Here is a 22,692-nt window from a genome sequence, read left to right as displayed (position 1 = left end):
GGAGGATATTGTGGAACAATTAATAGTTCAGAAGCATACAGAAGAACAGTATTAGATCTGGCCCATGGTCATATAACGGCAGGCCATCTAGGGGTAGAGAAAACTACTGAGCGAATTGTGCAGAGGTTCTTTTGGCCCAGGGTCCATAAAGAGGTATCTGACTATTGTGCATCCTGCCCTGAATGTCAGTATCATGCTCCAAGGACACATTTCAAAAGTCCCCTGGTTCCGGTACCCATTATTGAAGTTCCATTTGAAAGAATAGCTATGGATTTGGTTGGGCCATTAATGAAATCTGCCCGGGGCCATCAATATATTCTGGCGATAATGGATTACGCTACCAGGTACCCGGAAGCGATACCATTTCACAATACGTCAACCAAGACCATTGCTAGAGAATTAGTCCATGTCTTTAGCAGGTTGGGAATACCTAAAGGAGATCCTGATTGACCAAGGTACCCCATTTATGTCAAAACTCATTCAGGAGTTATGCCGCCTGTTTAAAATTGACCAATTAAGAACCTCTGTGTACCATCCCCAGACCGATGGGTTAGTGGAGAGATTTAATAAAACTTTAAAACACATGCTAAGGAAAGTAGTGGACAAAGATGGTAGATATTGGGACTACTTGTTACCTTATTCCCCAATCCTCCACAGGGTTTTCACCTTTTGATTTATTGTACGGGAGACATCCAAGGGGGTTACTTGACATTGCCAAAGAGACATGGGAGGGGCAGTCCAGTCCGTATAAAACAATTATTGCGCATGTTTCTCAAATGCAAGAAAGAATAGCTGCTGTGGTGCCGATAGTAAGAGAGCACTTGGAACAGGCCCAACAGGCACAGCAGAGGGTATACAACCGCAATGCTCGCTTACGCAACTTTGCTCCTGGGGACAGAGTGTTGGTGTTGGTTCCCACAGTAGAAAGTAAACTTTTGGCTAAATGGCAAGGACCCTTTGAAATCTTAGAAAAAGTGGGGCAGGTCAATTATAAAGTTTACCAGCCGGGGAAAAGAAAGCCAGAACACATATACCATGTAAATCTTATAAAACCCTGGAAGTATAGAATAGCACTGTCAGCTGTCCATGCCCCTCCAGTAAACCCAGGGCCCATGGTACCCGAAGTAACAGTGGCAAAGACCCTGTCAGCCAGTCAACATCAGAAAGTTAGGGAATTTCTGATCAGAAATAGCGTGCTGTTTTCTGACCTACCAGGGAAAATCACGGTCATCAAACATGACAATCACTGACCCAGGGGTTAAGGTTAACCTATAGCCCTATAAGTTACCAGAAGCCCAAAGAGAATCAGTGTCAAAGGAAATTAAAAAAATGTTAGAGTTGGGTGTAATTGAAGAATCGCATAGTGAGTGGTCAAGTCCCATTGTGCTCATTAGAAAACCTGACAGGAGTGTGCGATTCTGCAATGACTTCCGGAAATTGAACCGTGTGTCAAAGTTCGATGCCTACTGTATGCCTAGGGTAGACAAACTAATTGAAAGGCTGGGGACAGCCAGATATTTAACTACTCTTGACTTAACCAAAGGGTATTGGCAAGTGCCGGTAACTGAGAATGACAAAGAAAAGACAGCTTTTTCTGCACCAGAGGGGTTGTTTCAATACAAAATGTTACCCTTTGGGCTACATGGGGCACCTGCTACCTTTCAAAGAATGATGGGCACCTGCTACCTTTCAAAGAATGATGGACAGGATTCTAAGGCCCCATAGACAGTATGCTGCTGCTTATCTGGATGATGTGGTCATTCATAGTTCTGATTGGCAGTCTCACTTGCCCAGAGTACAAGCAGTGTTGGACTCCATCTATAAGGCAGGTTTGACAGCCAACCCAAAAAAGTGTTGTCTGGGGATGGAAGAAGTAAAATATCTTGGGTACACCATTGGCAGAGGTTTGATAAAACCACAGCTCAATAAGATTGAGGCAATCCAAAACTGGCCACGACCCCTGAATAAAAAGCAGGTGAGAGCCTTCTTAGGGATCACTGGGTATTATAGGAGGTTTATACCCAATTTTGCCACCATTGCAGTCCCACTGACTGACCTTACCAAAGGCAAACAGAAAGTCATGGTGGAATGGGGTCCTGAAGCAGAGAAGGCTTTCCAGGAGTTCATAGAGTTATGAACCCAACCAGTTCTGATGACCCCTGATTTTGACAGAGAGTTTGTTGTACAAACCGATGCGTCAGATTTAGGCATCACAACGGTCCTGTCCCAAAGCAAAGAGGGTGAAGAACACCCAATTTTCTACTTAAGCCGGAAATTAAATGTACATGAAAGAAACTATGCTACGGTCGAGAAAGAAGCATTGGCCATAAAGTGGATGAGACTCTCAGGTACTACTTGGTGGGAAGAAAGTTCAGATTGATCACTGACCATGCCCCTCTGAAGTGGATGTCAGAAAACAAGGACAGTAATGCAAGAGTAACGAGATGGTTCTTGACATTGCAAACCTTTACATTTACGGTAGAGCACAGGCCAGGAAGCCAGCTGGCCAAAGCAGATGCTTTGTCACGTGTCCATTGTTTGGGGGCTGCAGTTGTTCTGCCCCACAGGTCGAAACAAATGGGGCGGATATGTGATAGAAGCACTGGTAAAGTGGTCAATGGCAGGTACATTTGTCCTAGGTTTTTGGCCTATATGTTATAAAAAACCCCAGGAGAAGTCTGTTTTGAAAGAAGACCAGGGTATCAGCTTTTTGGAAAAGCCGGTTTGGGTCCTGGGGGTGTGGATGTGAGGAGAGGGAGGGCTTCATCCACAGGCCACTCCAGGTTTGGGGCCTTTCAGCCTGGTAACAGGCTCATTAGGGCTTGCAGCTGGAAATGGCTAATATAAGCTGGATTTGTTTGTGGCTGAGTGTCTCACACCTGGGAGAGCAGGCAGACTAGCCTGCTCAGAGACACTTGGTTACTTTCCTTGTAAGTACTGTGCATGTGTTTTGTTGATGGTGAGGGCAATAGGCCCTACCATTATTATAGAGAGGGAATCTGCTGTGTAGCTAGTGCCCAGCCGGGCTAGGTCTTATGTTTATGTTTTGTTTATGTTTATATTAATTTGGCACAATAAAGACTGGCACCGACCAGTTTGTACGAGAACCCCAGACTTGTGTCCTGTTTCTACGGCTGCTGTGTGTGTAAAGAGGGAGTCCATCTACCCCAGGAGAGGGACCCCTATCCCAACTGTGTCACAATATATATGACAAACATGAGTGAGAGCCATATAAGTACAGATCCCCATGGGATAAACAACAGCATTTTACACTAGAGTTGCACAGTGGGCAAATTAAAGAAGCTTGTAAAAAGCTGAAGTTGGGTACACACTGACAGATATATCGCCCGTTCCATTGAATGGGCGATATATCTGTAGTGATGATATGTCTGTGAACGACGTTGTTCACAGACATATGGCATCTGTCCTGCAGCACAGCTAATGCAGGTATAACTTGCAGATAAATTGGAACGTCTAGCTGTGTGTACGGGCGACCCGCCAGTATAATTGCTGCATGAATCCGCCGTTGATTGACATCTCAACTGGGCGGGCAATTTAAATGCGTGCCCAGTTGTAATGTCAGCAGCTGGAAAATTGTGTATGCACTTACCAATCGTTAAATAGTTTGGCGGGTCGGCCAGGTGTGTGCCCAGCTTAAGAGTTCCAATCAGGAACAAAAAGTTACATTGTACACTGCCTGTTTTAAATAACCCCATTCAGCGTGATGCATGACGCATGGCAATCAGGGTGCGATGCATGCCACCACTCTTTGCATGCATGCCGGTGTTAATTACTCCAGTATGCATGATGAAAAACACAAGGGACAGCCCTCACGGTAAGAGCTGTCCTTTGCGAGTGAGGGACTTCCGGGTCTATGACCCATAAGTCCCTCTGGCGTCCTACTGAGCATGCACAGTTCCAATTGTCCTGAAGAGTCCCAAGTTTTAAAGATTTGTCCCTGGACATTTGTAGTACTGAAATTGACCCTATTTGTTTATTGACCAATTAACTTATACGGTTTCACTTTTTCTGCATGTTCGTTTGCATTCTCTTCATTTAGTCTAATGGTGCATACACACGGTACGACTTTTATGAGCGATTTGAACTATATCGTTCATACTGTTCACTTTTTGGCAGTCACCAACCTGACAACTACCAACGATGCGCGTTCCCACATGAACGATAACAATATCTATGGTCTTTCATGCATGCAGGCCAACTTGGACGATATAGTAAAGTTTTGCCTGTAAAAAGATAGATATCTATGATAGATATTTCAGTGAAGCTATCAGTGTTTACAACCAAAACAGTTTGAGCTGCACTACAGAAAGTTGGAGGGAAACCTATCAACGATATCTATGGTTGTTGATATTGTTCCGTGTGTACGCACCATTAAACCACCTATCGGCAGATAATGTGTGCAACCATAAACATATTATAACAACTTAACTAAAATAAAGAGACAGACCAAGTATATGCGATAAAAATAAATGATCAGCTTTATTTATTTTATAGTATGGTGGAATAAGAAAGAACAGCAAGTCATCTGACGCCCCACTTGACTTAAGCAAAGATGTAATGCACTCACTTAAAAGGGCCACTATCCCAATTCAAGTGTCAGAGTGATGTAAAACTTGCAAGGGCTGATATCCCTCTCTGGCAAGTTAGACGGTATCCAGCCCCCTTCCCAATGCACTATTATTAGCCCACTCCGACAAGAGGTGCCGCTGACCCCAGTAGGGTAAAATCAGCCTAACCAGTGCATTGAAGGGGGTCGCACCACCAATTACTGCAGCAAGGTGGACGCTTTATATAGACTGACATTCTTTCTCGCCACACATGTTCCCATTGGAAACATGCCCGCCACCATACCACCTAACAAACGAAACCTCCCAACACTAAACATATACTTTCAAGAAATAAAAATTGCCCCTCCTCCGTGAGGTGAACCGCATCACTATGAAAAAGATGGGAATCTTGTACCCTAATTAGAGGGTGATGCACGACCAAACCTCCCATTTTCGAAAATCTCTCGGCCACCCATCTATTCACTCTCTTTCTGGCCTTGTCCAGCCCCACCACTCTATACCTGCACCTCCAGGAAAGCCTGGCAATAATGTCGGACCATACAATCACACAATCAGGCCACAGACTGAGCAACTCACCCAAATCTCTGATAATAGCATGCCGCAACTCGAGAGACGTCTGCTGGCACAAATCATTCCCACTCAGGTGAATCACCAAGACTATAGGAGAACCAAAATTCTACGCTGCCGTCTGTAGACAGGGCAATAACGATCCCCAACATATACCTCTGTGTCCTAACCACCTCACTCTATCCCAATGAGGGAAAACAGAACCATCTGATGCAAAGCGGGACTGCCCCGCCCAAAATATGAAGGAGTGACCGACAAACCAAATGGGCTTACAATCCTGGATGCCACCTGCATTACACAGAAAAATACATGAGATACTGTGACTAAATTATTGCAGAGGGAGATTGTGGGTGGGGTGGGTAGAGGGGAAGGAAGGCTTGACTCGAGGTAAAAACCTACAAAAAAACCTGCTGGATCTTTTCATTTTTCGACTATCATATTCATAATTAGTTTTTTGTAGATAACCAATCATTGTCCAATGCAGGGCAAAAAACAGGGCAAAATCCCCCGAGACCCCCACCTAAAAGGTGATGAGTTGGCCAAAGCACTCAAGCCTGAAACAAAGTACATCAAGATTCCACACGAACATATCTTCTGAATGCGTTGGACTTCCACCGTCCCAGGGCCTGGATCTCCTGTGGAGAAGAACCTGAAGAAGCTGCAAAAGTCGCCGCGCCAATACGAAAGGAATGAGTAATTAACTCCGAGGTGGAAAGCCCGATGTGCCAGATGCAACGATTGAAAACTGACCGAAACTGAAATTTAGTTAGAGGGGAACCATCTAAATGCATGAGCCAAGCCACTTCAAGCGCGGGGCGGCAATTGCTATACTGGGACGCAAGGTGCACCGGACAGTAAGCCTCCACCGGATAGGATCGCAGGGACACCCATCGACCCCTGCCCATCTGGTCAGTCGTAGACCGTTGAATCTGGCAGAGCGTGGAGCCAGGAAGGACAACGTGAGATCGCACCAGTGGGGGAGGGGGCGGAACGCGACTGTGCTACCAACTCGCTGATGCGAAATGCCCCATGAAAGGCCATCGCAAAAGAGAGCCGGAAAAGCGATGCTTCAAAAGGGGATGAACATATAACTGGCAAGCACTCAATTAACCGTACTAATAGGTCCGGACCAATTGGGCGTCGACGATCATCCATCGCCGGGTGTGCGTGCGACCAGCCTCTAAGAGCCTTTTGGATCAAAAAACCCTTAGTGACATCTTTACTTCCTGAAAGTTGCAAAAAGAAGGAAATGCCGGCCAGCCTCTGGGCCACATAAGCCCGCAACCTGCCGTCACCAAACAGACTCCACACAAATTCTAGCATGAGTGCACGTTTGGAAGTACCTGCTGATCTCCGACTCTGTAGGAAGCATGCCCATTGGTGCCACGATGCCTGATATGCAGTCAAGGTCCGAGGGGCCATGGACCGACGTGCGAGATCCTCCATGCCGGCTTGATAATCTGCCAACAATGAGATGGACATGATTCACCTCTTAAAGCTGCTGTGGGGGCCAATGTCCTGAACCTCACCCAAACCTGTCTAGACAGCACATCAGCAATAGCATTGTCAACCCCAGGTACATGCCTGGCGGTAAAGCTAATATTCATTTGCAACATGCGCAGCACCAGGTAAGCCAAAAGTCGCAGCATCGGGAGACACGAGGATCTTTGGTTGTTGATGGCCTGTACAACTCCCAAATTATCGCACCAGAACACAACTGACTGGTCGCGCAACCGCCAACCCCAGAGTTCAAGGGATACAATGATGGGAAAGAGCTCAAGGAGAAGCAAGTTTGTGGTCAGTCCTGACCTTACCCACTCCTCTGGCCATTTGGCGAAGCACCAAGACCCATTCAAGAAGGCCCCAAATCCAGAGGAACCTGCAGCGTCTGTGAAGAGCTGCAAGCCACTGTTCGTTTGTGGAACTGATGGCCAAATACGCACCCCATTAAACCCTGACAGAAAAACGTCCCAAACTGCGAGATAAAGTTTTTGCTCTGCGGACAGACGCAGAAAATGATGAGGTAAATGCAAAGTCCCTAAAGCACGCTGTAGCTTGAGACAGAAGACCCTCCCCATAGGGATAACCTTGCAAGCAAAGTTCAACAATCCAAGCAAAGATTGACCCTGTCTGAGAGTGACCTTCCTGATGCTAGCGCAAGAAGGATGGCATCCTGCAAACGACAAACTTTGACATGAGGCAGGTGACAACACCCAGCAATAGTATCGATCTCAATACCTAAGAAGATTAAACAAGTGGAAGGACCTTCCGACTTGTCATGCGAGATTGGGACCCCAAATTTCATGAAGAGAGCTTGCAGCTAAAAAAGGTGGCAATCGCAACAATAAGAATTGGAAGGACCCACACATAAAAAATCATCTAAGTAGTGAGCTAGACCCACCTCACCAGAGCCCGTGGTTACGCACTAATGGAGGAAGGAACTAAACCGCTCAAAGAAAGCACATGACGCTGAGCAACCCATCGGAAGACATTTACCCAAATAATACCCATCCGCCAACCTAAAACCCATGAAACGGAAGGAATCCGGATGCAAAGGTAACAGCCTGAATGCGGATTCGATATCCACATTGGCTAAAAGCGAGCCAGCACCTGAGGCGCAAACCAGCCCGAGAGCCGCGTCAAACGATTGATAATGTACAGAACATTCATCCTCGGCAATGGCATATTTGACCGACATTCCTGGGGGGTGGGACAGATGTTGTATAAGCCGGTAACTACCTGGGTTTTTTTTGGGAACCACTCCTACAGGGGAAAGAATCAGGCCCGTGACCGGAGGTAAGTAAAAAGGCCCAATCATGTACCCTAGACTGACTCCTTCATCACCTTGTCTCTAACTATTTGTGGTAAATCGTAGGCAGAACGGAGATTCCTGGGAAATCCTGAACTTACTGCTCCCGGAACTGGAAGGCGAAACCCTTCTGTAAACCCTGAGCGTAAAAATTCTGCATCATTGCAGATACCAATTAAGCCACCTGGCCATGGTATCCATCCGAATCGGGGACATAGCCTTACTTAGAGGATCCAGAGGTAACCCGCTTAGGTGCGGGCCCAGAGCCAGCTGCCGGGGGACCCCCGCTGTTTCTGTGGCAATCCTTGCTGGGTTGGGCTGCGTTGCAAAGCATACAGAGGTGTTGAAAACGACACCGACCCCCCATCGTGCAATTGCCGTGGTTGAAGGCGAAACACTTTCATTTCATCTGAGTAGTACTAGTAGTCCTTGCGGGCAACGTGGCAGCGGATTGCACCTGACTGAGAAACCTCCATCTAGACTTCTACAACTTTACAACCCAGCTCAAGATTTACTACCCTGTCCTGTTTCCTGCAAAATTCCTCATCATAGTGACGCCAGGCCGCACCCCGAGATGACCAGTACAGACCGTGAATCAAGTGGAGGTATCGAATGACATTAAGGTATTCGGACGGTCTAGTTTTTAAATAGCAGTCAGAAAAGACACAAAAGTCCGACAACCAGTTAGTATAGGACTTAAAAGCCTCCACCCCTATGCCTCCTTTCTTTTTTGCTGCGGCGGACTCTTCTTTAGCTTTAGCTGTGAGGGTGAACATGTCCACATAGCGCCCTATGCGAATGCGTTTTCTAACAAGCATACGTAAGCCCGTTGTGACTTCTGTATTTGCGCAGTGTACTACGTCGGTTGGACCGGCCCCACCCTCCACGCTAGTACTACTTCCTGAGGATCTGTCTGAAGAAGACATAGAACTGGAAGAAATAATATCCAATGAACTATTGCACTCACCAGCATGTACATCGACCACATTCCAGGAACGCCAACCCCAGGGGATCCCGAGGTAGCTGGGTTGACCGTGAGCACAGGAGGTGCGACAAAGGGAGCGCCCGCCCCGTTTTCAGCTGTAACAGAAGATACAGATGCGGAATCATGTGATTCATTACCCGTATCGACTACTGGGGCAAAGGAAACCGCGGAAACAGGTGAGGCTGCGAGGGGGAGGCCGCACAAATTTCCTAACTGCTGTAGGATTGGACCTAGCTGCGCCCGCATATTGTTCGACGCATTCCCTGAAGAGGCCGCAGGCGTTCCTGCAGCCCCATGCTGCTGAGACAGCAGTGGTGTGAGAGCACCCACCACTGCCACCAGCCGCCCTGCAATGGCATTGTTATCTAGTGCTGCACCTGCCTGACCAGCTTGGCCAGCTGGTCTTATATCATTATTGACTAAAGGGGGTACAGGGGCTGCTATGGGGGATTCCATGGCAGCAAGCAGACCATGCTGCCCCTGATTCAAACCCCTGCTCCTGTAAGATGGCTGCTGGCCCCGCCCCTGGGCCTGAGAAGATGGCCGCTGGCTCCGTCCCCCCACCGTTATGGAGTGAGCTGGAGCCCTGACAGGCTCCTGAATCACTCCCTTATGCCGGTGCTTGGTCCCCTGGCTGGCTGGCATCCCGGAGTAGGACTCAGCCGGGGTGACCACTACTGTAGTGTTGCTGCGGGCGGGTCGCGTGCGTCCACCCGAGCGGTGCCCGCGAGGCCTGTTCCTAGAGTGGGACTCAGCCGGGGTGACCGGTGGCAGCGTGGAGTGGGCACCACGCCGCGAGCGGCGCGCGTGGGTCTGAGCAGCGCCACCCGCACCTTCCCCGTCGGCACCTCTGGATCTACGGGAGGACCGGCGGGGGTGACTAGCGCTGGGGGCAGGCTGAGGGACCAGCGGCATGAGAGCCAGCCCGGCAGCATCAGCCAGCCGGGCGGGGACAGAGCGGGCAGGTTGGGGGCAAGACATAGTTAGATCAGACAGAGAAAGAAAGGAATAGACAGGTTAGATAGGAAGAAGAAAGATGAAGTTTAAGATGGGAGAATAGAGAGGGAAAGAATATGAGAATATAAGATGAAAAGCTCTCAAAACTCAGAACTGTACAACCTGCGTCCGAACAGCACGCAGATCAAGTTCAAAAGAGGCAGAGTAACGCTACAGACCTACCCACACTCCTACTAACCACACCCCTTAAATCAGCACTCACCAATCCTTACTCAGTGTCAAACTGTCAATCATTAAACTAACTTTCCTATATAACTTATTAACTCCACGTATTCCTGCCTTGGTGTTTATATGCCCTCAGATCTATCCGAACTTCGGTTATTTTACTCTCAAAATCAAAGCATGATTTAAAATGCAAAAAAAATACTATAATTAAATTTACTAAACTATAATGGCTTACATTGTCTCAGCAGCTATGTATGTGGAAAAATGTTTAAAAAAATTACAACGACGGTGGCACAGAATGTGCATTTCAAAGCAGTATATAACAACAGCGAATCTACTCAGTGGGTTGTAAAAGACTTCATTTATCAGTCTAATAAAGTAAAGTAATTCACGACATACAAAGGGCGCATCTGGTAACTAAAGCATGACTGCATCTGTTTTGCAACACATAATAATGTTCCATTTACTCTTTAAGAATGGGGATTTAAAAAGAATGGAGATTGGCTTCCGGCCAATGTTACTATTTATCTTTTATTAGTGTGCGCACTCTTACTACAGTGTATCGTACTATGCCAAAGTATAATGGCAATGTATAATCCTCACAAGATGCATATAATTTCAGATTATTACATCGTGTTATAAACGGACAATTACTGTTAACCTACTATTATCTTATGCAAGATTGTGGTTTAAAATTAAACTATATATATATTAGCTTGTTGCAGAGGAAATGTAATTTTACCTTTCCTTAATTCTCAGTATCACTATTTAATTAAATAAAAATCAGAGTATCTACTCTGTTAGCATTAAAGAGTATTCCAGTTATTATCATTTTCTTATTTGTCACACTCACAAAAAATACAAAAAGGGACAAGAATTGTTACAGAATTGTTTATAATCCGGGTACACCGCACATAAGCACCAACAATGCAAGATGCCATTAAGGCTCCTGGCTTTTGTAGGAAGGTGTTTTATTATAGGTCAAATAAGCACTCTTTTATACTGTCCACACACAGTCATCCTTTTTTTATCTTTATCACCCACATATACAGATCTCTGTCCAATTCAACCACACTGTGTTGTAAAATATTTAACAGCTTAGGCTATTGCCATGATCCCTTAATTATTGGCTCATATAGAGCCCAAACAGTGTTATTGGCCGACAATCTTACACACATGCAGTTTTGAATAATTAGCAAATCAGATTTGTCAGCAGGGCCAATACAAAAAAGAAAACAGATTCAATACAGAGCATTGCAGGAGAAATTGATTGCCTGACCTCAAATAACTGCAATGAACATCTCAATGATCTTCTATTTGATTCTGTACATGCGGGATGGCTACGGGATGCCGGCGTTCGGGGTCCTGGTGGTCAAAATCCAGACACTGGCACCCCGACAGGGTTAGGATACCAACACCTGTCGGTCGGTAACCTAACTCTCCCCCTCTCCCTACCCTAACCGGTGCCTGAACCTAACCTCCCCCCTAGTGCCTAAACCTAACCTCCCCCTCCTCGCACCCTAAACCTAACCCTCTCTCTAGTGCCTAACCCTCCCCTCAACCCTGCTACTTACCTTTGGGATGCCGGTAGTCAGAATGCTTGGCGCCGGCATCCCCTGTGCCAGCATACTGTAAATATCCCATTCATGCCATTAGAGAGCATGCAGAGAGGGAAAGGAAGGACAGGGATGATTAGTTGCTCACACATGGAATAATGGGTATACCAACACTATCTGAGGGAATTTGAATGTGGATTGAATGTAGGCGCTCACAGCAGCATGTACAAGCATTAGCTAAAAACCGTAGCTGCAATGATGAATTGTTCAAGGGCGGCAGTTGTTAAAGTGTATACTGTACAGAGTGGACCAGCAGACAGAAAACGATCTGAGCACAAGGAATGTAGTCATAAATGGCTACTGGATGCTCGAGCGGTACAGTGTGGACTGCCTTGTTCAGTCCCACAGACTGGCAATCAGTGCACCAAATTATGAATAATCTGAATCAGGGACCATTTCGGATGACCTCTCAATGAACAATACACCGCACATTACATCATATGGGCTACAGAAGCAGAAGGCCTGTCGTATGTCATTACTGTCTCCTGCAAACAGGATGAAATGCATCCAGTTTACTCAGAAATACAGGAAAATTATTGGAAACGGGTCAGAATCAGGGACATATTCATAAGGCTGACTAGGCTGAAGCCTAGGGGCCCCACAGGGAGCAGTTGCAAGGCACACACATAGTCAGCTGAGGTTGGTTTTGAGACAATGGGGAAGGGGGGGAGACAGCGGTCCAATCGCGCACTAGTGTCAGGTTTGTTACTCCTCCATGAGAAAACACATGACTGCCACCACCACAGCTGCTCTCACTGCCACTACCTGGAGGAAGTTTTCTCCTCCAGACATCAGCACACACAGGGACAGGAGATTCTGCAGGATTTGCAAGGATTCAGATCGCCCACTAGAGAACCACTGCATAGTATAGAGCAAGGATACCCCAGAATAGGGGTGGAGTCAACTGAATTTATGATCCGGAGTGCACACACCAGGACAGACTCTGCAGTCTACTGGTAAGTGCATAGTGCAGGACTTTGCCACTAGAAACATACACACATAAGGAGATTGAAAAACCCAGACGACCACCTTTAGGATAAGGGAAACGTATGGTGTGCACTCCATACGGGAAGAGGATCCCTCAGCAATGGTCATCTTACACATCCCATTCCCAGTGTGTGACTGCACTATCAGTAGACTCTACACTGCAGCCACAGGGAGATATTACCACTATTTGGAATACAGACAGTGGAACACCCTAAAACAGCGGTTTTCAACCTCTGTGCCGCGGCACACTAATGTGTCGCGAGCGGTTGTGAAGTGTGCCGCCTGACCGCCGGTCACATTATACAATAGCGTGGCCCGTGCAGCCGCTGAGCTCCTCTGGGAGGCTCAGGTGTGCCCGGGCCGTGAACTGCCTAGACGCGGTGACGTGACATCACAGGTCACGCACTCCACGTTGCCCACCCGCCCGCTCCACCAGTGACCCAGCCAGCTCTGCCCATCCCGCCAGTGACCCAGCCAGCTCTGCCCGCCCCACCAGTGGCCCAGCAGTTACCCAGCCAGCTCTCAAGCCAGCTTTTCCCACCCGCCATGCGCCAGTGACCCAGCCAGCCCATCCTGCTCGCAGCCATCCAGCCAGCCCTGTTTGGTAAGCCAATATGCTTTTTTTTTTCTTTCTGTGGAGAGCAATGTTTTTTTTTTCTCTGTGGGGGCCAATGTGTTTTTTCTTTGTTAAGAGCAGTGTGGGTTTTTTTATGTGGGTGCAAATGTGATGGGTTTTTCTGTGGGGCCAGTAAATGTGATTTGTTTTATACCTCTGGGGCCAATGTAGTGTGGTTTATTCTTGCATGGGCCAATGTAGTGTGTTTTGTTCCTGCGGGGGCCAATAGTGTGTTTTGTTCCTGCGGGTGTTTGTTCTTTCATAGGTCGCGCACGCCGCATCGCCGGATGGTGTGCCTTGACAATCTTAAAATTTTGCGTAGTGTGCCTCGACTTGAAAAAGGTTGAAAATCACTGCCCTAACATGAGCTAGCTTATCTCGCAACAGGCATTTTAATATGCCCGTCCACTTGTGACGTCAAATTCAATTACTTCTGCGGGTGACATATCGACATAGTTCACAGACATATCGGGTGTACACACCCGTAGATAATAGAACGATATATCACTAGATCAAGTTTGTACACAGCATTAGTTCAGCACAGCAGAAAAATAATCTGTTTTGACATGTTACTAGAGATTTTACAAGGCAATTTGTGAAAATGATTAGTTTTAGATCAAGCGTTTTTGAACTACGGTCACATTTTTTTACTAAAGTATTCAATGATAAAATACAATTTCCATCAGACATTTTTGACCCTCACAGAACAGTTGTGTTTTCATTCCTGTACACTTGGGCTTTAGAACACTGGTTCCCAACTTGAATCTTGAATTACCCCCAGCACAGAGTTACCACTTTCAAACTCCGATTTCTTTGTCACATGTTGTGCTTTAAATGATGCGATACATAATAGGAGAGCTAAGAAAACTAGCTACACACAACAATAATTCAAAACTGAAAAGGAAATCCTATCCAACTAGGAAACAAAAAATCCAAAAATGGAAACAATACGCCTTAACATTGCAATTTTTTCTGCAAACAAGCTGCTCCAAACCAGAAAAAAATATAATAAAAGTGGAAACACTTCCCCAACAGGTCATGTTTTCTGTATTTAATAATTATGCACAGGTGAGCTAATCTATTTAGCTGGTACGGTAATTATCCCACCTGTTTCCACATATAGAAATCCTGAAAACATGATCTGTACATGAGGAATGGAGTTGAGAATCACAGCTTTAGAGCATGAATGTTTTCCTGGCAAGGCTTCACACATTCATTAAATCAAGCACTGAAATTGTGTTTAATGAGCTGCAAAGCCTAGCAAATGTTCTCTGATCCTAAAGCTGGGCATACAAGTTCAGATAAAATGCCTGTCAGACCGACAGACATTTTATCTGGCAGCCTGCCAGCCGCAGATGTCCGCGGCATACACTCTGAGATTTCTCACAGTGCATTAGCCCGACATCTGCGCTCCGCCCCCTAGGGGGAGGAGACATTTCCCGGTTCCTTCCATGGGAAGGAACACACAAAATATCTGTCTGTCGGCCGCAGCTGTGCATACACTGCCCGATGCGGACGACAGTTTACCCCATAAATATCGCATCTGATGGGCAAGCTGGACAATCCGGCATGCCCGACCGAGCAATATCTAACACTCAGTCGCCCGCACACACACTACAATTATCGGGGCGATCCGTGGATATCGGGCGGATCGCCCAGATAATTGTAGTGTGTATGGTCAGCTTTAGCCTTACAAAAACGAATGTATGCAAATGGACCTGTACAGTACACAAGCATTTTCTCACATTTGTTTTGCGTCAACTACAACATCATGAGTATTAACTCATAATGTAGTCACGTACTTATAACATGCATAGTACAGTAAGACTTTGAGAACACACCGTGAACACTATGAAAACCAAAGTAAATATTTTGTTTATGCTTATAGTAGGAATTATTTATGAACACCCATATATACAAGCTCTAGGCCTCTATGTAAGTATGAAACCATATAAAATTATGTAGAAACTGCAATTACTGCTAAATTTTATGACTTGTTGCTATGTACGATTAGCCTACAGAAGGCTAAATAGTGCTGCAAACCTCAGTCCCCATTATTATCAGTGGGGATTACGATCTGACCTCTATGTAACAAACTCTGAAAAGCAAAAAGTGAAATACTCCTCCAAAATGCGGGGCACGCCACTTGCAGGAACAGCGGTTATTGTTACGGTTGTCCTTGCGAGTTCAGTTTAGTACATAGCGTGGATATTTTCAGTGAAAATGAAAATACAGTATCTGCAGAGAATCTACAGATTGTTAATAATCACAGCAGTACCAGGATTATCAATACAAATGCCCCATTAGATCACCCAATACATTTACTTCACTTATACAAAGTGCTGTGATATTAAACAAAATTAAGCACACGCATTCTGTGGTTCACTGCAAAAGTATCTGTTTAAGGGAATATGGGGTATTTTCTGCACTCTGCTGCTTTGGGGCCTGATTCAGTAGAAGATGCAGTACGTAGTCGCTTTCATGGTAGCAGCTGTGATAACTTTAATATGGCAATGCAGACATGCCTCCTACATGCATTACTGATCCGAGTTGAGCTCTAGAACGTAACATTGGATCATTTGCAAGACCATCGGCCAGCTATGTGTCCCATGGGGTCACGCAAGCTGGCCGCCGCAGATGCTAAAAAGAGGCCAAGAAATCTATGTTAGCCGACAGAGATCCTTGGCTCATCACTCACCCACAAAGTCTGCAACGCGCCTCCATTTTGGGATACTGGGAACAAACCCGCCCCCTCCAAAACAGCAGCAGACTGGCAATCAATGACAGCCTGCTGCCGAACCGTGAGCGGGAACGCAGACCTATACTACTGGTGCGCAATCGTTCAGATCTTTAAGAAAATCTGTAAGAAAATCTGACCGTGTGTATGCAGCATAACAGTACGTTTCCCAGATCTCCATACAGAATCACAGCTGAAGTAATTACAACCACCTGAGGATCTTTAAAAATGTCTTAAGGTGACATACACAGATTGTCGCATTCCTACGATCCGGAGATGCCGGGTTGCAGAATCGGTAAAATTGATTTGCCGATCACGATAAAAATTTGATTGCGATTTGCACATTGGTGAAATGTAACATGTATAATTACACCGATCCTCCAACGGATCGCAGAACATCAATGGCCGCCGGTCGGCATTTGTGACCAGCAGATCAGAGTTTCCGATCGGAGGATCAGACAATATGTCGCCTGGTGCATGGGAGCCTTTAGACAGTAATCAAAACATCAGTGCTCCAGGAAGGAGATATGGAAAACATGCACGATCATTGTGTCCTGAGCACTGGATTTGAGAAGCATTAGTATATGGTGCTGCTGCTCACATGACATTAAATAACTGTACTTTAAAGTGTTTTTTAAAAACACATTCTCAGCCCCTAGTTTAACATGATCTTTTCTGTGTCTGGCACCTCCATGAAAACTCTGCGGATCCCACACCCCACCAGCTGCCAGCTCCCCATGCCAGGGACAGAGAATTATGAATGGACTGAGCGGTGCAATTGTACTGAGATTGGAGGAAGCTGAGGTGATGCTTCAGCAGCTGTCAGACAAGTGTGTTATCTTTATGAGAAGCTCTTTATCTTCACACATACTTATGTAACAATAAACGCTGTTTTCAGTTACGTTTTCAATTAAAGTTGAAAACTGCTTTGATCAAATCAAGCCTGGATGTGTTGAAAGGCCACTTGTTACATACACTGGAGTCTATGCAGACCCTCCAATGTGACCCCTTCCATCAGGTACAAAATGCTCTGCTCCTGGAATTCCCACCTAATGTATGATTGCAGCCACCTGTGTTGAACTAGTTAATTAATGAGATAGGTATTTCAACACAGGTGGCTGCAATCATAAATTAAGAGGGAAGTCCAGGAGCAGAACATTTTGTACCTGGTGGAAGGGGTCACGTTGGAGGGTCTGTCTATGCACTAAGCCTTGGAGAGAGATAAAGTGGATGGAGATAAAGTACCAAACAATCAGCTCCTAACTGGCATATTTGAAACACAGCCTGTAAAGTGACAGTTAGGAGCCGGTTGGTTCTTTATAAGGCTTCGCGTAGTACATAGACCCCATAGTCCCCTATTTTACCAGCTTACCACAGACCAACCAATTTAATTGGTGGCAAAAATTTATCATTACAGACACCATAAGATGGGAATGGGGCAATGAAGGATTATGAGGAAGGGGACAGCACAGTCAGCAAAGAAGTTAAATCTGGGTCTATATACAGTGAAGTGCCTACACACTTGGCGATGTGCTCACGATCCGACATTGTGTCCGATTTCCCCTTGAACTCTCTGGCAGTCGTGGGCACGATTTGGTGTTAAAAACTGTCCAATGTGACAAACGATCTATCGTGTCTCCTAACTATTCCAGTGCATCGTGACTGAGATTGTCAGATCTGCCCTACAGCACGCCAGATCTGAAGATGTGATGTACGACCTGCAGGAATGCGCATCGGCATCGTGATTGGGCACTTACAATTTGGGCATATTTTACACAATTTGTTGCCACGATGCGTCAGAATCAGGCAAATCCTGTAAAATATCGCTAACTGTGTAGGCACCTTAACCTGATTTGACTGATCTATTGGGGCATTTTTGTCAGTTTGCGCAGTTTTCAGCCCAACATAACCCATGGAAAACACCGCACAGAACAGGTTAGTATAAAGATTGCAGTACCTGGCTTATAATAGTGGTGCGATACTCTTCATAAACCCACCCGTCCTGACAAGGTTTGATCGGCAGCTGGTCCAGGCTCTGGTTGGTGAAAGCGTCCATAGGACTGGCACAGTTGAGAGGGGAGACACTGGCATTCCAAGTGATGTCATATGTGTCACACAGGCTCTGCTCAGCATGTAACCTGGGTACTGTTAGGTTCCTTTCCTCCTGTGGACTCCAACCACAGCTCTTACTAAGCTCTGCCACCTCTGAGCTCCTGCACCAGTAACTCTCCGGTATCTGTCCGAGGAAGACTATCCCCACAAAGGAGAAGGCAAATGTTATCCCCGTCATGCACAGCAGGAGAAATACCCTTTTCTGGTAGCGCCCAAACTCACCAGCCTCGTGCAGCACTTCATCAAAGGTTGGCATGATTGCTATGCCTGGAGTGTGATCTGATGTTGCACCTTGGCAGATGGCCCTTGCAAGCCAATACAGCAGTTACAAGGGGCGACTCAGAGATGTGTTCGGATATTGGGCATGAGCCGAAAGCCTTATAATAACTGATAGAAGTGCTGTGGAAGTGTTGCTCTCTGCTATAACATTGCAACAGGTACAGCTGGCACACTGGCAGCGGGGCACAAGCATTCAGAGCCGGTTCCAAACTTTGTGCTGAGGATACAACTGCGATGCTGGCTTCTGTCAGCTTCTCCCGCTATCCTTTCTATCTTCCCCCTCACTGTAGCAATCGATAGTTGCAGCAGATATGACATGGAACAAAGTTTTGTCAGAAGTAGTACTGCAGTGGTCCAGCGACAAATCGCAGTACGTCTGATCTGTAATACAGCGCAGCTTGTGCAAGATGAGAGTGCCGACTAGCGGCAGCTACGTGCAAAGAGATATAGAGGGAGGGCGCTCGCTCCCCTCATATCTCTTCCAGACTTCACGTCACACTCAAATGACTGAAGAGCGTTTTCCTTGATTTGCTTATTCAGAAAACACGAATAGTGCTCTGCCAAAAGTTTGTGGGCTCAGTACTTCTATTAATCTCAATTAGTATTTGCCTTTTTAACAACCTATTACAGTGGATTTGAAATCTAATTCTTTAGTAAAACCAACAGGTCATGTTTTCAGAATTTTTGTTTGTGGAAACAGCTGGGATAATTACTGACTCCGCAAAATAAATTAACTCGCCTGTACATTTTTAAGGAAATCCAGGAAGCATTACCTGTTGGGGGTACTTGAGGATTGGAGTTGAAAATCACTCTCCTAACTGCACACACTTTTTAGGTTATGCCTGTTATGTTACCATATGAAAATTCCATTCAGCTTGAAAATCCCAGCATTCACTGAAATTCTTTCATCAGAAGAGGTATAAATTCCATGAAGAGCAGCAGGACATAACTACAGAGTTAATATGTTTACAGTTTGACAGAATATATAGGTTGATGGATTTAACATTTTTCTGTGTGAATGTTCTAGCACAGTATACTTGCTATAATACTTGAACTCTGGAATTAGTGCAATACAGAGCATTTTCTGTACATTATTTTCTCATTCATCTCCTTTTGTAATGGACAACATTTCTAAAATTAGTTGCTGCAGACTGCAAAATGCTTTGGTATTCCACTGATGTCCACCCAGCACACATCAAGGTGTTTCATTTCTTGCAGAGGCATTGAAAGAAATTAAAGTTTACCTGGTTGTGCAGTAAAGGAGCCCATCCACTTGCCGATAATACTGAGCGATTGCATCGTAATCATGCAATCGCTCAGGTATCGGCTGCAAATTGGGCATTTAAATGTCTAAAGCGACCAGCGAGGCCCACGCCCGCTGGTAGTTTCCGAAATCTATCATCGCCCGAACATGGTGGTCAACCTGACGACCGTCATCAGGTTGCCCATGTTCGGGGATGATTAATGTGCATACACTGAACGTTCAGTGTATGCACTTCACCCCACGGGAGGCGGCGGCGTGATTACGATGTCGTAATCGTGCTGTCGGCCCCGCATCTACAAGTGGATGGGCACCTTAAGATGCAATAGTGTTAATATCAAATCAAGGAGGAGAAATCATAGGTGTGATTATCTCGTACCCATAAGTGTGGCTGTATGCCCCACTTTCGTTATCTCTGGACTCACAGATTTTTGTGGGTTGTGAGCAAAAATTTGCGAGTCCGGTACAAGCGCAAGCTACAAGGGAGTCAAGTTCCGATGCCATTGCCAGCGTTTATATGCTATTGCAATGGCAACTCGTCCCCCTGATGACCGGGTCCCAGTGCAGGATGGGAGACCAGCTGACTGGAGGGAGGACATCACCGGAGCCCCAATCTCTGGTCCCTAGTCTCAAGTTAGTGGGGGGTTTTTTACTTTTTTTTTGCAGTGTATCAGCGTGTGGTCTGTTTACACCACACAGCTGATCATTGGGGCCGGCTCCGGGCTCTGCTCTGCCTGTTAGAGCGGAGCGGGAGTCAGGTAACTGGGGGAGTCCAGGTGGCGTAATTATCACAGGGCTTTCCCCGGTATTTTTTTCACAAATTATTTTTAGCAACTACCAGGCAGATTGCATTTCCCATTACAATGATGGAAAATGCGATCTGATTACTAAAAAATAAGTGATAATTAGGGGTTGGAGTTGAATTTTACGAATTCTACTCCAATTGGCCTTTAGTAACTTTAGGTGATACTGAAATAATGTGAAAAGGGTGTGAAAACACCTTTTTTCACTATATTTTAGTAAAAATAATGATAATAAATAGAGCCCATAGACTGAGATAGTATGAAAAAAATAAGAACAAAGTGACTTACAGTACAGAACATAGCAGGACATGTTTTATTAACATTGCTACATCAGAATTCATAATACCAAACTTAATACAAAAAAAAATATACAAATCGCATATATAATTCAGGCGCACATATAGATAATTACTAGATATAGTTAAGCTGCTCCTAACCGTGATAATTTGCAATAAACACTTGTGTATCAAAATACAAAAAAGCCCGGATATGGAATATTCAACTTATATGCCATGATAGGCCAATTGGATTGTTTAAATTCAACCAGACAAAAGAGCACTGACATAAAATGAACAATTTATTGTAAGACAAAATAATTATAAGCAATAAAATGAACTATAAAAAAATCAAGACACACATATACATACAGTTATACATAAAATACAAGCAGGTATCAATAATGGCTCATATCTATGGAAAGGAGAACAACCTCTGCAGAAGGTGTCTCCTATATTAGTATGCAATAAGTAACCATCAGTTACTGTGGTTCGAAGTAATAGTCTCTATCCTCTGGGTAAGAAATGATGGTATCGCCGTTTATTTAAATGGATTAAAATATATACACCTCAGATGTTTCTTATATGGTGTTTATTATTAGGTAGCCACACATCAGGTTCTCCTCAGATAGGCAACAATAGGTTATTATTAACCTGTTTTTAAATGTTCCATAGCACTGAATCAATGATAATCACTTTCATCGCAATGTTTAATGATGCCATTCAGGCACAGAAATTTGGAACTGACTTTCATGAAAATAGTCAATAGTGTGACTGCCTACCGCCGGCCGGCTGTTTTAAAAGGATGCCACTGCCCGTCAGTGGAAATCGGACAGGGCTCAACGTGTAGCGCTCACGGAGCTTACTCTCTCTTTGCAGTTACACTTCCATGTGTGGCTCTCCGGTGTCAAACAGGCAAGTTTGGTATTAAAATACAAAAAAGCCTGGATATGGAATATTCAACTTATATGGCCTGATAGGCCAATTGGATTGTTTAAATTCAACCAGACAAATTTGCCTACCCTCCTGATTCGGTCCACCGAAAGGCAGGCAAGCCTCCCGGCCCCAGCGAGCCGGCTGAGGGGGGGGGGGGTGGCGACGTGATTCGCTCTGCATGGCATCATCATAGCCCCACCCTCTACTTCACAATACCATTAATCTCGGCATTGTGAAGAAGGATCGGGGCCACGATGACGCGATCATGCTGTCACGCCCGATGCCCCACCCCCAACGATGTGGGGGTGGGGCATGCTCCAGGCCATGCCTCCTTTTTGCTGCAACGCGTCGCCTGTGTGGTTGCCCGACAGCTCCCTCCTGGAAGGAGGGAGCCAAATGTCGGCAACCCTGCATAATACCCAAGGCCATTGTAGTCAGTGGGGAGGAGATGGTGGTATAAATTGTGGAAGGTAAAGCACATGCAGGCAGGGGCGTAGGGAGGGCGGTTCCACTGGAGCGCGAGCTCCAGGTGCCTTAGTTGCCAGAGGGCACCCTGAAGTCGGACTCCGGAGCAGCTGTCAAGTAGCTGACAGCCTGCCGGGTCCACAGAAGCAGCAGCAGCAGCAGCGTCCTGTACTACCTTCCTGCTGCTCTAGTGAGAGACTCCATGGTCAGAGGAGCTTGTGCTGAGCCCTTATTGGTGGAGCTCAGCACATATTCATCTGACCCCAGCAGGGGGCGGGGCTACAGCAGCATGCCGACGAGGAAGAAGCTGCAGGGTCCACATTAAGGTGACAGGTACCCCAGTTATGTCTATCACCCTCCCTGCCAGTATGTGTAACCCTTCCTGCCTGTATGTATGTGACCCTGTGTGTGCGTGTATGTATGTATGACCCTGCCTGTATGTATGTATGAATGTGTGACCCTGCCTGTATGTG

The 22,692-nt window shown here is 45.9% G+C and overlaps 1 protein-coding gene and 1 pseudogene across 1 annotated transcript in view; both read right to left on the bottom strand.

Moving 5' to 3' along the window:
* LOC148543160 (solute carrier family 22 member 3-like) overlaps window positions 1-18,456 on the bottom strand; it is a 397,488-nt gene extending 379,032 nt beyond the window's left edge. Inside the window, exon 1 of the mRNA XM_088451782.1 lies at window positions 18,046-18,456. Coding sequence (XP_088307908.1) covers window positions 18,046-18,456 — 411 coding nt within the window. The remainder of the gene's footprint in view (window positions 1-18,045) is intronic.
* LOC148543161 (uncharacterized) lies at window positions 5,726-7,854 on the bottom strand (annotated as a pseudogene).
* Window positions 18,457-22,692: the final 4,236 nt, after the last annotated feature.

The sequence above is a fragment of the Taudactylus pleione genome, unplaced genomic scaffold (assembly GCF_031769625.1).
Source record: "Taudactylus pleione unplaced genomic scaffold, aTauple2 ptg000006l, whole genome shotgun sequence".
Lineage (NCBI taxonomy): Eukaryota > Metazoa > Chordata > Amphibia > Anura > Myobatrachidae > Taudactylus > Taudactylus pleione.
This window is presented reverse-complemented; position numbering and strand designations above follow the sequence as displayed.